At 51.5% G+C, this 14,968-nt stretch overlaps 1 protein-coding gene across 1 annotated transcript in view; it reads right to left on the bottom strand.

Moving 5' to 3' along the window:
• Positions 1-14,968, bottom strand: part of LOC123353655 (complement C3-like) — a 79,723-nt gene that overhangs the window by 36,254 nt on the left and 28,501 nt on the right. Inside the window, exons 13-24 of the mRNA XM_044994948.1 lie at positions 13,191-13,385; positions 10,297-10,458; positions 9,109-9,238; positions 8,299-8,370; positions 7,279-7,479; positions 6,530-6,641; positions 5,535-5,620; positions 5,214-5,353; positions 4,275-4,487; positions 2,387-2,453; positions 1,253-1,339; positions 299-502 (exon numbers count right to left, since the gene is read on the bottom strand). Coding sequence (XP_044850883.1) covers positions 299-502; positions 1,253-1,339; positions 2,387-2,453; positions 4,275-4,487; positions 5,214-5,353; positions 5,535-5,620; positions 6,530-6,641; positions 7,279-7,479; positions 8,299-8,370; positions 9,109-9,238; positions 10,297-10,458; positions 13,191-13,385 — 1,669 coding nt within the window. The remainder of the gene's footprint in view (positions 1-298; positions 503-1,252; positions 1,340-2,386; positions 2,454-4,274; positions 4,488-5,213; positions 5,354-5,534; positions 5,621-6,529; positions 6,642-7,278; positions 7,480-8,298; positions 8,371-9,108; positions 9,239-10,296; positions 10,459-13,190; positions 13,386-14,968) is intronic.

The following is a 14,968-nucleotide window of genomic DNA, read 5'->3' as shown; positions in this document are numbered from 1 at the left end:
CTCCCCATTTGCAGAGGGGGAAATGGAGTCACAGAGAGATTAAGTGACTTGCCCAACATCGCACCAGGAGTCTGTGGCAGAGCAGGGAACTGAACTGGGGTCCCCTGAGTGCCAGACTAGCTGCCTGATCCTGGGCTCTCTATCTACTGCCCAATGTGCTTAACGTGAGGTTTCTGAAGCATTTGGTACCGGCCACTCTCCGACACAGGCTACTGGGCTAGATGGACCTCGAGGCCAGTCCTGTGTCCCTAACACGAGCCTGAAGAGGGATTTGCTGTCTGGCATGAGAAGTACTTACCTTGCATGATCAACTTGATGGCTTCCGCCCTACGTTCCACCCCGATCCTTTCCCACTGCTCGGTGCTGTCCAGGTAGATGGTGGCGATGACTGGGGGGGTCATGCCGATCATGTTCTCTTCCCCAGAGCCAGACGGCGTCACAATGAGGTGCTTCAGGTTGGCCCCATCAATGGAATTTTCGACAATGATTGTCACAGGGTTTCCTGGCCAAGGAAATAACGCAGTGTGAATTCAAGCAGGGAGAGCAGGCGCTGGTGGGGACAGAGAGACAGACAGACCTCTCTGCGGGCAGGGGCAGATTGAGAGCTCAATCCTGCATGGTGCTGAGCACACCCAAACCTCATGAAAGTCAGATCCTATCCCAGCAAAAATTGATCTGGGCCCTGTGTGCTGACAAAGTTCCAACAATGCTTTGAGCATTTCTCACCAAGCCCTCCTAGGTACTTCACTCCAGCTCTGCCAGCAGTGGGGGATAGAACCTCGACACTCCCACTCTGAAAGCACCAGCCCTTGCTGGTTGAGCTGAATGGGGACAAAGGAAGGGGTATTATCCACATTTTACAGATGGGGGCACCGAAGCACAGACAGGCTAAGGGAGCTGCCCAAAGTTACCAGGGACGTCTGTGGAAGAGCAAGATCTTGAACTCAGGCTTCTGAAATACTAAGCTAGGGCCCAAACCACTAGGCCATCCTGTCCAATGACATAGGCTGCTCCCTGGGTGCTCCTTATTTCTGTGCACTTGTCTCTCCTGTCAGCACCTTGTTTAGCCACACGCTGACAATGACCTTCCTCTATCTTGGCCACTAATGCTCTATAGTGCACGTAGACAGTTGTAACAGAACCAAGTGGGTAATCGGTCCACCTCCTGCGAGTGTGGCTACCAGAGAAGAATTCATTGCTCCCTTCACTCTGTTTCTAAAGCATAAAACACTTTCAAATCAGAGGCCCTTGCCTTGGATGCTGACTTTGGTCTCCGATTCTGTGTCTGGAACCATGTCATCTATATCTGCCGCTTTCACCTTCACTTCCTGGACTCCCCCTGAAAAGGAAGGATGAGGAGAAGAGATAGTGAAATGCAATCTGTCCAGCCGGCTGAGCTTTGTTCATAGAGAGCCCTGCACAATCCACTGATGTGCTAGGGCAAAGGGAGGGAGGGGGCAGCTGAGATAGGAATCAGGAAGCTATGAATATGGGGCAGGCAGAGGTGGCTGCATTTCAGTGGCAGCTGTATTGCTCTGCATATTGCTGATTCTAGTCTTCTGTGATGAGCCTGATTTTGACCTCCATCTCAGCCAACACTAAACCAATCCCTCTGAAATCTCGCACGTGTCAGTCAGGAAATTTAGGCTTGAAATTAGACGAAGGTTTCTAACCATCAGAGGAGTGCAATTCTGGAACAGCCTACCGAGGGAAACAGTGGGGGCAAAGGACCTCCATGACTTTAAGATTAAGCTAGATAAGTTTATGGAGGGGATGGTATGATAGGATAACGGGTTTAGTCAATAGATCAATAACATGCCACAAGGGTAATTAGTACAAAGGGTCAATGATAGGATATTGTTAGCCTTTTTCCAGAGGGTCTGGCTGGAGAGTCTTGCTCGCATGCTCGGGGTTCATCTGATCGCCATATTTGGGGTCGGGAAGGAATTTTCCTCCAGGGTAGATTGGCAGTGGCCCTGGAGGTTTTTCGCCTTCCTCCGAAGCATGGGGCAGGGGTCGCTTGCTGGTGGATTATCTTCTACTAGAAGTCTTTAAATCATGATTTGGAGCATTCAACAGCAGAGTCAAGGGAGAGAATTATTTCAGGAGTGGGTGGATCGGCTTATGTGGCCTGCATCTTGCAGGAGGTCAGACTAGATGATCATAATGGTCCCTTCTGATCTTGAATTCTATGATTTTTCTATGATTTTTTCTATGCCAGGGCAGATTTTTTCAGGGAAGTTTGCTGCAGATTCGATTAAGGGTTTGGGTTGGATACAAGGACTCCAAAAACAGAGATGCTCTCACATAGATATAGATTGTGCAATTCTTTGAGACCTTCAGGATGAGAGGCACCACATAAAGGCAAAGCAGTGCGGCTACTCACCTGCTCCTTTCACAGATGGATCCAGTACCACAGACATAATTGTTTTGGTCGTCCTCATCCCTTCAGGCTAGAAAGGAACAACAAGAGCATAGTAAGCACAATAGCATCCAGAGACAATGAAGAGCAGTAGGAAAAGGTGAGCAACTTGCTGATCTTGTGATCAGTGTGAATCAGGAGTGACTCCACTGGAAGTCCACGGTCAAGTGAAACTGAGATCAGGCTCCATCCCAATGAGTCTGGAATCTGACCTCAACCTCAGGCAGCATCCTCTTTTGTTTTGGATCGTGATTAGGATTCATCCAAGAAGAAGTCCCTAGGCCAAATTCATCCCAAGCGTAACACCACTGATTCCACCACAGATGAACGGGAGGAATTTTTGCCAGAAGCTGGGAATGGGCGACAGGGAAAGGATCACTTGACAACTGCCTGTTCTAGTCATTCCCTCTGGGGCACCTGGCATTGGCCATTGTTGGAAGACAGGTGTGATAAATGAAGGGGGGGGAGGATAACTCCCTTTGATGGACACTAGCCAGCCAGTTAGCTGTAAAATCCCTCTTGGTAGCTGTTTCCTACTTGCTTTACCTGTAAGGGTTAAAAAGTCGCCCCAGTAAAGAAAAAAAAAGTGGGCACCTGACTAAAAGAGCCAATGGGAAGGCTAGAACTTTTAAAAATTGGAAAAGAAACTTTCCCTTTGTCTGTTGTTCTCTGGGCTGCAGGGACACAGAGCAGCAATGCTATGAGCAGGAATGCTGTAGAAGGTTTGAACCAGGTATGAAAAAGTATCTTCCATACATAGAAGAAATTATTTGGATAGGGAATGTTTAGTTAGACACAATCAGGTTTATTTCTTATTCTGGCTTGTGGATCTCCTCTGTGCTAACCCCTGATGCTTTTGTTTGCGTGTAACCTTTAAGCTGAACCCCCAAGAAAGCTAGTTTGGGTGCTTGATTTTTGGAATTGCTCTTTTAAAATCTAGCAAAAACCTAAATTCCAGATGTACTTTCTTCCTTTTTGTTTTTAATAAAATTTACCATTTTTAAGAAGGATTTGGATTTTTGTGTGCTAAGAGGTTTGTGCATCTGCTGTTTGATTAGCTGGTGACTACAACTAATTTCCTTTGTTTTTTTTTCTCATGCCTTCCATGAGCTTTTTTTTGCATTTGGGTGGTGGCAGCGTTTACCAAGCCAAGGTCAGAGAAAAGCTGTAACTTTGGGAGTTTAATACAAGCCTGGAGTAGTCAGTATTAATTTTTAGAATCCTTGCGGGCCCCCACCTTCTACACTAGAAGTACCAGAGTGGAATTTAGCCTTAACAACAGGATACTGGGCTAGATGGACTTTGGTCTGACCCCATATGGCCATTCTTATGAATCTGGACAACAGAGTCTGGCAGGGCGAGGAAGTGAGAAGCTCAATTAATTCCATCATTGCTCTGTGACCTCCCTGAAGGACTTTTCTATGCCCTGATCTTCAGTGGAGGATCTTTCTCTCACCCAGCATTGCAGTGATCTCCTGGGACAGGCCAATGGGACGCCCTTCACAACCCACCAATGCTACTCATTTGCTCAGCTCTCTCTGCTGAGTGATATGAGGTTCTCCCTGGATGCGCTGATTCCAGCACCCACTGGTCCAAGGAGCAAGACCCTGGGCCTGAGGAACTGAACTTAGGTCTCTTATATGACGACTCAGAGGATCGAGTGCAAGATAACCAGGCCAGCCCCAGCCCTGCTGTAGTTGCCACAGGGGAGGGGAGGAAGTGAGACGAGGATGGAGATGCAGGGTATTAATGTAACAGGTTAAAGTACAGCACCAATTCCAGAACCCAGCCAATCTGGCCTCCAGCCTCTTGCTCTCCAGCAGATATCATGCCCCTGTCACCTGATACCTACCACAACCTTCAGTTTCTTCCTCACGCCATCAGACACAAAACTGCCCCATATCGCTGCCTTGACCTCAATGTAGTGACATCCCAGCTGTAATGGGACAATCACTAATGGCACGGCCAGGGAGGACTTGGCTTTGATGTCAAGGATCTGTCGGTATTTAGCCTTGGAAGTGGATGCGCTGCAGAAAACTGGGTTGTGCAGCAGCTCCACCCGGACCTGAGAAGAGAACAGAGATTCATGAGCAGGCAGTCTGCACACCATGACACTGTAGGGCATTGATCCAAATCATACCCTCTGACTGGAGTTTGCCTTTAATCTTAATAAATAACAGACAGGACTGTACTTACAAAGCATGTGACTGTATCCTGACCTCCTTCCTGAGAGGCCCTTCAGGACCATCCCCAGTTCTGTCTTGCCTCAGAGAGGCCCACAGCCTGTGGTGTTCCTGAGTGGAAGTAATGAGACCCACCTGGTCTGGCTACCGGTGTGAGTCAGCAGAAATCTCTGAACCTGATACCCACTCACAGATTTGAGGCCCAGCCAGAGAAGAATGGCAGCCAGAAGGGTATTTATTTACCTCCCTCTATATCATACAATCTTGCCAGAAGCTGGGAATAGGCAACAGGGGATGAATCATTCTGTTCTGTTCTGTTCATTCCCTCTGAAGCATTTGGGACTGGTCACTGTCGGAAGACAGGCTACCGGGGTAGATCGACCACTGGTCTGACCCAGTATGGCCATTCTTATGTTCTTAATGGGTAGATTCCACAGCCCTGATCCTGCAAGGTGCTGAGCACCCAACAAAGTCAATGGGAGGTGTCCAGCCCAAAGGGATCAGGCCCTAGAAGAACAAGCCTTCCACCATTTTGTTTTGGTTTGGCTGTCTGTCAAAGCATTGACACCTCAGGTCCATTGCAGAGCCCCATGAGGCGGTGAGCTTACCTTAATTGTTTGTTCTCGATAGTTGTAGAGAATAGCCCGGATTTGCACCTGCTCATTCCTCACTACAGAGTAGGGCAGATGGAGGTCAATGAAAAAATCTTTCATTACTTTTATCTCATAGGGGTCAGCCACACAGATCCCTGCAATGGGGAAAGACCCAGGGTCAGAGACAGGGGGGCTTATACTTTAGTCCTGAAATGTGTCTGCTGTCTTCTCAATTGTTCCATCTCACTGTGACCTTTCCAAGGCCCATTGTGGCCTGGGGTCTTTTCCCCATTAGCTTTTCTGCCTGTTCTCCGAAGAGCTTGTGGTGTTCTTCACCTTTGGTCTCTGAAAGGCTCACAGCCAGGACTTCCCAGGTGGTGATGGAATCCTTCAGGAAAAAAGGCACCGTCTTGGAAGAAATTCTACATGGAAAGAGAAAGACAGAGCCTGTTACAGAAGGAAGGAGCTAGGACTCATGGACACTCCCCTGCTAAGGATCTAGATCCTCCTTTAAAGGTCTTAAGGGTAAGGACATTAATTGTAGTGTCCAAGTCTAATTCAATGAATCATAGAATATCAGGGCTGGAATGGACCTCAAGAGGTCACCTCGTCCAACCCCCTGTTCAAAACAGGGCCAATCCCCAGACAGGTTTTTACCCCAGTTCCCTAAATGGCCCCCTCAAGGATTAAACTCACAACTCAGAGTTTAGCAGGCCAATGCTTAAACTACTGCGCTATCCAAGCAGGGGAATTATATTCCTGGCCCAGCGTCTCATTTACCATTTTTTTTAAAAAGAGGTTCAGCCATCCAGTTAGAAAGCAACATCAATATCTCAGGACTCAGCAACCCAATAACACACCCTGAATAACAAACGGAAATGAGGAACGGTTCCTGAACAGGATAAAAGGCCAAAGCTAAACAGCCAGACACCTACATCCATATTTTGGCACCTAAATCAGCAGCCTGGTTTTTCATTAGGGCTGAAGCCAGGGGATATCGCTGGCTGCTCAGCACCTCTGGAAGTTGGGCCAGTTCTTTTAGGTACCTAAATATGGGCTCAAAACTGGAGTAACTGAATGAAATTCTCTGGTCTCTGTTATACAGAAGGTGAGACTAGATGATCTAATGGCCCCTTCTGGCCTTAAAATCTAGGAGTGACTATGAATATGGATCAGCTGCTGAATTCCAGCCATAATTCATGACAAATACTCCAGCCGGCTCCACTGGGGATCTTGCTGTGGAGAGACACTGACTTCAGTGGGAGCTGCACCATGCCACGCCTGAATGTGGCCCTTTGATGAATGGGAGTGGCACGGCCACATGCTCTTACCCCAGTTCATTTGGTCGCTCAGTCAGCTGCTCCACTTGCCATAGCCAGCTCTCTGGAAACTGGCTCCTTGAGGTGATATCTTCTTCGGACATGAAATCTTCATCCAAGTCACCTGGGAAGTTAAATCACAGACCGTCTGGCTTTGCTGTGACACTGATTGGGATGGGGCAAATCTGAAAGGACTCGGGGGTTGGCCTACTCTAGAATTGACCTGAAAGCATCCCTGGTTTGACCTACATTGCCAAGTTTTGATGCTGCTAGCCCAGAAGAGCATGAATTAGAATGTGGTTGAATGGCTGGAGGGGAAGCCACAGGCTTCTTCTTCTCTCCATGCCTGCCTTGCTGTTCCCTCATGAGCTAGCCTTTTCTGGGCTCCTGTAACACTGGTATAAGCCTCTGGCTCAGTGCTACATGTGTGCCCTCTAGTGGGTATTCTGCAAAGGGTAAGAGCCTACTACTACTTCTAGCTAGGGGAGTTACCCCTTTAGCTCAAGTGGTAGAGGACTGTGCTTTAGAAACAAAGGTTAAACCTCAGGGGCAACCTGTGAAGAGGTTATTACCCTGACTCATCTTGGTCCCCATATCAACATGGTGCAAGACTAACAGGATTGCTGTCACTGCATTCATGCCCATCTCTCACCAGGGGAATCTGTGAACATTAGCAGGGTTGGTTCATGTGGTGTGGTCTTAATTCTCTAACAATCCCCCCAGCCTTGCTCCTCTGAGTATATTGAAACCCTGGTACTTGCTTCTTGCAAGTTTCAGGTGGAGCTCCCGCTGCAGCTTGTCCCGTATGGTCTTGATATAATTGCAGCAGTCGAGGAAGGTCTTCTTGCACTCGGCTGTACCCAGGATGTACCCAACCCGCTTCTCGCAGCTGTGCCCCATGGGGTTCTCGTGCATCCCATCTTCACAGCATTTCTTCAGCTTCCGGTCCTGGTAATCTGCCGCTGAAATGTACAAGCCAGAAGGTCATTCCTACCAAGCTTCTTCTAGTCCTCACGCTCTCTCTCTCTCGCTTGCTCTCCCTCATTTACTAGTAGACATGGCCACAGAAGGAACATAGGAACTGGCACTCTGCTCTGTCTAATCCAGTATTTTGTCTCTAACAGTGACTAGCACCAGCAGCTTCAGAGAAAGATGCAAGAAACCCCAGAGTGGAATAACCTGCCCACAGAGAAGTTTCTTCCTGACTCCAATTAGAGGTTGGCTCATGACCTGAAGCATGAGGATGTATAGGTCTTCTTAGAAAATCCTATCCTATGGAATGGTGAACATCCTCCTTTTCCATGTAAATGGCTCATCCTTTTTTGAATCTTGCTAGGCTCTTGGCCTCAATACAATCCTGTGATGGTGAGTACTATGGGTTAGTTATGCATCGTGTAAGAAAATAGTTCCTTTTATAAATTCTTAATTAGAAACCATTCAGTTGGGTTGAGTGTCTCCTTGTGCTTCTATGGGTAATGTAACAATGTACCTGTTGTTGTTTGAGTTGTGTAGCACTTTGGGTCCCCAGTCATGGCCCAGAACCCCACAGTGCTGGGGGCTGAACCAACACAGAACAGAGAGATGATCCGTGCCCCAAAGAGCAATTTACCATTCATTGTTTTCTATCCCTCTCTCGCATCCTCTCTATAAACTGACCAGTTCCAATCTCATGTGGAATTCTATCCAGACTCCCCCGTCTCCTGCTACAGGAAATGCAGCTGGCAGGAGGTTGTAGCAGGGTGAAACTGGGCACGCTAGGGAATCCCCTGATTAGTACCTACCTTTGTTTCCCTTATACTCAATGAGCTGAACGGAGCGACGCCGGCGTTTTGCTGGTTGGGGACACTCTGGATCTGCAGAAGGAAGTGAGAAACAGAAAATAAAAATCCACCCACTGAGTGAGGCCCTACACTGAACTTGCTTCCATTTCTCTGTCTGGATGTAACAGGGTAACTTTTGAACACCTCATCTGGTCAGTTCCCAAATTTCCTAGATGTGTCCAGGCCTCAATGAGCAGAACCCTGTTGATTTAGGGGGAAATCAGAAAACCAGAAACGCTGTTTTGGCACTTAACATATTGCTCCTTTCTGTCCCAGCTGGGAGCCACATAAGAGCTGTTGGGCAGATGCTCAGCCAGCCAGAGCAACCGGAAAGAGAGGAGAGTGAAGGAGGCTTCATTCTTTCCTCCCTCCTCGTGCGCTGCCCCCAAAAGCCTGCAGCCTGGGGTAGAGAGAGTCAGAGAGAAGAATCAACCATCTGCCCATCCCTTCCAGGCCAGGGGGAAGAAAGATACTTTGGAAGTGGGAGAAACCCAATGGACTAGAAGAGAAGGTCTTTGAATCCCCTCCTCGGAACCATCCTATTCTTAAAATTAATCCCCCTTTTAATAGGTGGGGGCCAGTGGGAATTCAGGACTTTATTCTCATCCCCCACTGTAACCCCAACATTTCCATTCCTAGGCCAGTCCAGTGGGATTTGCCCTGCTTGACCGATGTCCCTACTCTGGGCTTGTGGTGTAGGTCACTGTGCCTTGCTTTGCTGACTCTTTCCTCCCTTCCTCCATCGCTCATGGCGACCATTCAGAGTGATACCTGTTCTCTGGGGGGTGGAAATCCTACTGCTTGTCTCCAGGGCCAGTCCAGCATCCGTAAATACCCCCAGATTGTTCTTTCCACTGCCAGCCGTACAGCCAATGTCACTCTTCTCCACCGCGTCCCAGATCTGTGCGATGCAAACACAATGGTTGAGAGGTTATTGTTAACAATGACACTTCTCATTTATACGGTGCCATCCAGCATGATCCCAAAGCATTATACAGGCTGTGAGCCAGATTCTGGTCTCAGGTATAACCGTGCAATCTGCAGTAACTCCACTGACTTCCTTTGAGTAGCTCTATGTTTGCAGCAGTGTAAAAGAAAGCAAAATCTGAGCTGTAAGTAAAGGATTTATTGCAATTCAATCCCCACTGAAATGCATCCACCTCTGGGATGGAACACACCGGCCATTCTGCACCAGCAACACAACCGATTTTAGGAGAAGAAAGAAAGAATTGTGCAGCCAGTTGAACCCAGACAGAGGAGGATGTTAGGCAGAGAGAAATTAAATACCCAAGTTAGAATTCAGCCAGAGCACCCAGGGGAAAGGGTCACAGGACATTTAATGACCAGAACCTCGGTTTGATATGTCAGCTGAGAAATGGCACATTCAGTAGAATTGCGTCCCCTAGAACCTTGATAGGGCCCGGGGATCAGTGCTGACTCAGAAGAAAGTGCACCCTCTGTTGAGTCACTAACACTTTTCCCTGCAGCACAGTGCCCCCTAGCGCCACACTGGGGGCATTGGGTGCAGCTCTGACTGGGGGAGGGAGAGCGCCCCCTACTGAGCACACCCCCACTCCCTGATGTACAGCACCACCATGGGCACTGAGGTGAAAACTGCCTCTGAAGGGAGAGCGCCCCTACTGCATCATCCACACAGTCCCCTACAACCCAGCACCATCTGGGTCAACACTGTCCAAAGGGCAGGGTGTCCTTTAGTGTGTCCAGAACAGCGCTCCCCGCAGTACCCTGGGTTTCACTGGGTGTCTCCCAGCCAAGTACTGACCTGGCCCGGCCCAGCTCAGTTAAAGTACAGTCGAGCTCACACCCCAAAGGCAGGTCTGCAAACAAAAGACTCACTTCCCTTTTTGCCATCCCTGGAGCGTCAAGCAAGGGTAAGAGTCCAGCTGCATTTCCCGCTATAAACATCACAAGTTACAACCAACATCTTTCATGCTCCACCTTAGATTGTGTAATCTTGTGGTTTTTGTTCAGAATGTAGACTCCTTTGTCCACAGCCACCAGGCCGACATAAGCTCTGTGGTCTCCTTCCAGCTTGAGTTTCATTGGAGTTCCCGGTTCATGGATTCTCCTGTCTCTTTCAGTAGCTCCATTCACCACTAGCTGTATGAAAGAGAGGGAAGGGAGAGGTTTTGTTTTAAAGCAGAGGGAGCAGCTAAGAACCCTCCTTTGCAAAACATAGGAGAAAAAGACGTCAGACCTCATGTTTCTTGAGCATCCGAAAGCCTAGTTCTGATCTCAGGGGCAGCTGTGTAAATCTGGAGTGGCTCCACTGACTTCAGTGCTGTTACTCCATATTCATGCTGGTGTAAACTAAGAGCAGAATCGGACCCAATGTCCATGAGGTCCCTTTGTTCTAGCCATCATGGAAAGGTGACCAGGGCCGGCTTTAGCAAGTGTGGGGCCCGATTCGTGGGGCTTGTACTCACCCGGCGGCACTCCAAGTCTTCGGCGGCACTTCGGATCGCTGCGCTCCTCCGACAGGGGTTGCGGGGCCACAGGGCTTGCAGCACTCCAGCCAGTGTCACGGGGCCATGGGGTTTGCCGTGCTGCGGTCGGGGCCGTGGGGATTGCCATGCTCCGGACGGGGGAGCGGGGCAGGGGGCTTGCCACGCTCCGCCGGGGAAGCTGGTCGCGGGGTTGCCAGGCTGCAAGGTTGCCGCGCTCCGGATGGGGGAGCGGAGCCGCAGGGATTGCCATACTCCTGTACCTGGAGCGGATCCGCGGGCTTAGAGCGGTTTGCTCGGGCTCCGGCCAGGGGAACGGGGCAGTGGAGCTTGCCGTGCTCCAGCCAGGTCACGGGGCCATGGAGCTTGCCGCGCTCTTGCTGGGGGAGCGGGGCCCCGGGGATTGCATCGCTCCGGCCGGAGCTCTGGCGAGGGGAGCAGGGCCGCGTGCTTAGAGCTGTCTGCCTGCTCTCCGGCTGGGGGAAGGGGGCGGCGGGGTTTGCCGTGCTCCGGCTGGGGTCACAGGGCCATGGGGCTTGCCGTGCTCTGGTACCAGGAGCAGGTCCGCAGGCCAGGGGCGGCTCTAGAAAATAGGCTGCCCCAAGCAGCCGTGCGCAGCGCCGCCCCTTCCCCGGTCCCGCGGCCGGTCCCCTCTTCGCGCGGCTCTGCGGGAGCTCAACTGGAGCCGCGGGAAGAGGGGACCCGCCGCAGTCATGACTGCGGCAGGTCCGCTCGTCCCGGGCTCCGGTGGACCTTCCGCAGGCATGCCTGCGGCAGGTCCACCGGAGCCAAATGCCGCCCCCCAGGGAAAGGGCCGCCCCACGCGCCTGCTTGGCGCGCTGGGGTCTAGAGCCGGCCCTGCCGCAGGCTTAGAGCGGTCTGCCCGGGCTCCAGCCAGGGGAACGGGGCGGCAGAGCTTGCTACGCTCCGGCTGGAGCTCCAGCAGGGGGAGCGGGCCGCGGCCTTGCCACGCTCCAGTCCAGGAAGCGGGGCCGCGTGCTTAGAGCTGTCTGCCCACTCTCTGGCCGGGGGAAGCGGGCAGTGGGGCTTGCCACACTCCGGATGGGGGAGCGGGGCTTGTCCGGCTCCGGCTGGTGCTCTGACAGGGGAAGCAAAGCCACGGGGCTTGCTGCGCTCCGAGGGGGAAGCGGGTCGAGGGGTTGCTGGGCTCCGGACGGGGGAGCGGGGCCGCGGGGATTGCCGCGCTCCGTCCGGGGGAGGGGGGCCACGGGGCTTGCAGTGCTCCAGTCCCGGGAGCAGGTCCACGTGCTTAGAGCAGTCTGCCCGGGCTCGGGCCAGGGGAAGGGGGTGACGGGGGTTGCTGCGCTCCAGACTGGGGAGCAGAGCCGCGGGGCTTGCCATGCTCCACTGGGGAAGCAGGTCATGGGGTTGCTGGTCTCCGGCCGGGGTAGTGGGGCTGCGGGGTTGCTTGGTTCCTGCCAGGGTAGCAGGGCTGCGGGGATTGCCGCGCTCCGGTACCGGCAGCGGGTCCGCGGGCTTAGAGCGGTCTGCCCGGGCTCCGGCCAGGGGAATGGGGTGGCGTGGGTTGCCACGCTCCGGCCAAGTTAGTGGGGCCATAGGGATTGCTGCGCTCCGGCCGGCGCTCCAGCCGGGGGAGCGGGGCCACAGCTTTGCCACGCTCTGCTCCGGGGAGCGGGGCCACATGCTTAGAGAGGTCTGCCCGCTCTCCGGCCGGGGGAAGAGGGCGGCGGGGCTTGCCGCGCTCCGGCCAGCGCTCTGACCGGGGGAGCGCAGTCGCGGGGCTTGCCACGCTCCGCCCTGTGCTCCGGCCAGTGAAGCGGGGCCGGGGGCTTGTAGCGCTCTGGCTGGGGAAGTGCCACTCCGAAGACCCGGAGTGAGTGATGGACCTGCCACTGAAGTGCCACTGAAGATCCGGTGCGCCGCCAGGTGAGTAAAAATTAAAAAGGCCACTGAGCATGGGGCCCTCTTATGCGTGGGGCCTGATTCGGGGGACTTTGTCCCTCAGGCAGCCCTGGGAAATCTACAAAGACATTTGAACTGTAATGGATCTGCTCTGTGGGCCTGATCACTGATCTCAGCTGGTGCAAGTCAGTATAGCTCCATCCACTTCAATCCACAATCCACAGAGTCTTTATTGCTGAGCTAGAAGGAACCACAGCTTGACTCCCGGATCCTAGAGTGGGTTGACAGCATTGGCTTGTGAGGACTGGGGAACATCTTTGTACATATAAACCGATCAAATCTGATCCAGAATTTGCTGGGAGACAGTCAATGAGCAGCCCCACGGTGCCATTTTTAGAGTCCCTTTTGAGAGTCAGTCGGCACTTTCAGGCTAGGAAAAGCTCCCCCATAATGATACCTTCATAGGAATTAACATGCAGAAGGCCAACTGGAATATCAACCTACCGTTCCCATGCAAGTGTCCTGGATGTCCAGCCAGACCGAGTCTGCTACAATCTCCGAATTTCCTACTTGGTAGTAAGCCACGATGCGGAATGAAGGGATGAGGTCTGGAGTGATGGGCAGGTACATGATCACCAGATTTTGTCCCACCCGCCTGGCCTGTCTCCCTACACGAATGATCTTCCCTTTATTCAGGATCTAACAGGGAAACACGAGACATGGATTGTTAAAGGCCACAAAGGTTAGCACAATTGATGACTCTGATTCCATCCACCTGTTTTCTACAAGTAAGAGATGGTCACTTGCAACTTTTCAGGTGGGTATTTACATCTGAGCAGAGAGAGGAAAATAAGCTAAAATCCATGTGTTGCAGGAATAGGCTCTAGACGCGGTGGTGCTAATATTCACCAAATCTGATTTCCAAATCTGAGCACTGTTTATGCTTCACCAACAGAGACCACCCCTCCTTTCTCCCATCCCACTCGCCAAATATACTTCATATCTGTGCTATATGGCAACTTTATTATTTCATTATCCAGCTCTAAAAATAACACAGTGGACCTACTACTCTGCACTGAAAAAGTCGCAGTGAAGTCTGGTGTTTAGAACAGGGAACTGAGAGCAGGGACTCCTGGGTTCCATCCCCAGCTCAAAGAGGAAATATGCTCTAGTGAGTGCATGGGGAGGAGTCAGGACTCCTGGTTCCATCTGCAGATCGAAGAGGAAGTATGGTTTAGTAGCGAGTGCAGAGGGATGGTTGTTAACACTATGAGTTCTGTCTCCAGCTCCTGGAGGAAGTGGGCGCTATTGATTAGGTGCTATTGGGTCGGTGCTGGGGCCGGTTTTGTTCAATATCTTCATTAACGATCTGGAGGATGGTGTGGACTGCACCCTTAGCAAGTTTGCAGATGACACTAAACTGGGAGGAGTGGTTGATACGCTGGAGGGTAGGGATAGGATACAGAGGGACCTAGACAAATTAGAGGATTGGGCCAAAAGAAATATGATGAGGTTCAACAAGGACAAGTGCAGAGTCCTGCACTTAGGACGGAAGAATCCCATGCACTGCTACAGACTAGGGACCGAATGGCTGGGTAGCAGTTCTGCAGAAAAGGACCTAGGGGTTACGGTGGACGAAAAGCTGAATATGAGTCAACAGTGTGCCCTTGTTGCCAAGAAGGCTAATGGCATTTTGGGTTGTATAAGTAGGGGCATTTCCAGCAGATCGAGGGATGTGATCATCCCCCTCTACTCAGCACTGGTGAGGCCTCATTTGGAGTACTGTGTCCAGTTTTGGGCCCCACACTACAAGAAGGATGTGGATAAATTGGAGAGAGTCCAGCGGAGGGCAACAAAAATGATTAGGGGGCTGGAGCACATGACTTATGAGGAGAGGCTGAGGGAACTGGGATTGTTTAGTCTGCAGAAGAGAAGAATGAGGGGGGATTTGATAGCTGCTTTCAACTACCTGAAAGGGGGTTCCAAAGAGGATGGATCTAGACTGTTCTCAGTGGTAGAAGATGACAGAACAAGGAGTAATGGTCTCAAGTTGCAGAGGGGGAGGTTTAGGTTGGATATTAGGAAAAACTTTTTCACTAGTAGGGTGGTGAAGAACTGGAATGGGTTACCTAGGGAGGTAGTGGAATCTCCTTCCTTAGAGGTTTTTAAGGTCAGGCTTGACAAAGCCCTGGCTGGGATGATTTAGTTGGGTTTGGTCCTGCTTTGAGCAGGGGGTTGGACTGGATGGCCTCCTGAGGTCCCTTCCAACCCTGACATTCTAT

The sequence above is a fragment of the Mauremys mutica genome, chromosome 20, assembly GCF_020497125.1.
Source record: "Mauremys mutica isolate MM-2020 ecotype Southern chromosome 20, ASM2049712v1, whole genome shotgun sequence".
Lineage (NCBI taxonomy): Eukaryota > Metazoa > Chordata > Testudines > Geoemydidae > Mauremys > Mauremys mutica.
Note: the sequence above shows the minus strand (reverse complement) of the source record. Positions and strands in the feature narration are given on the sequence as shown.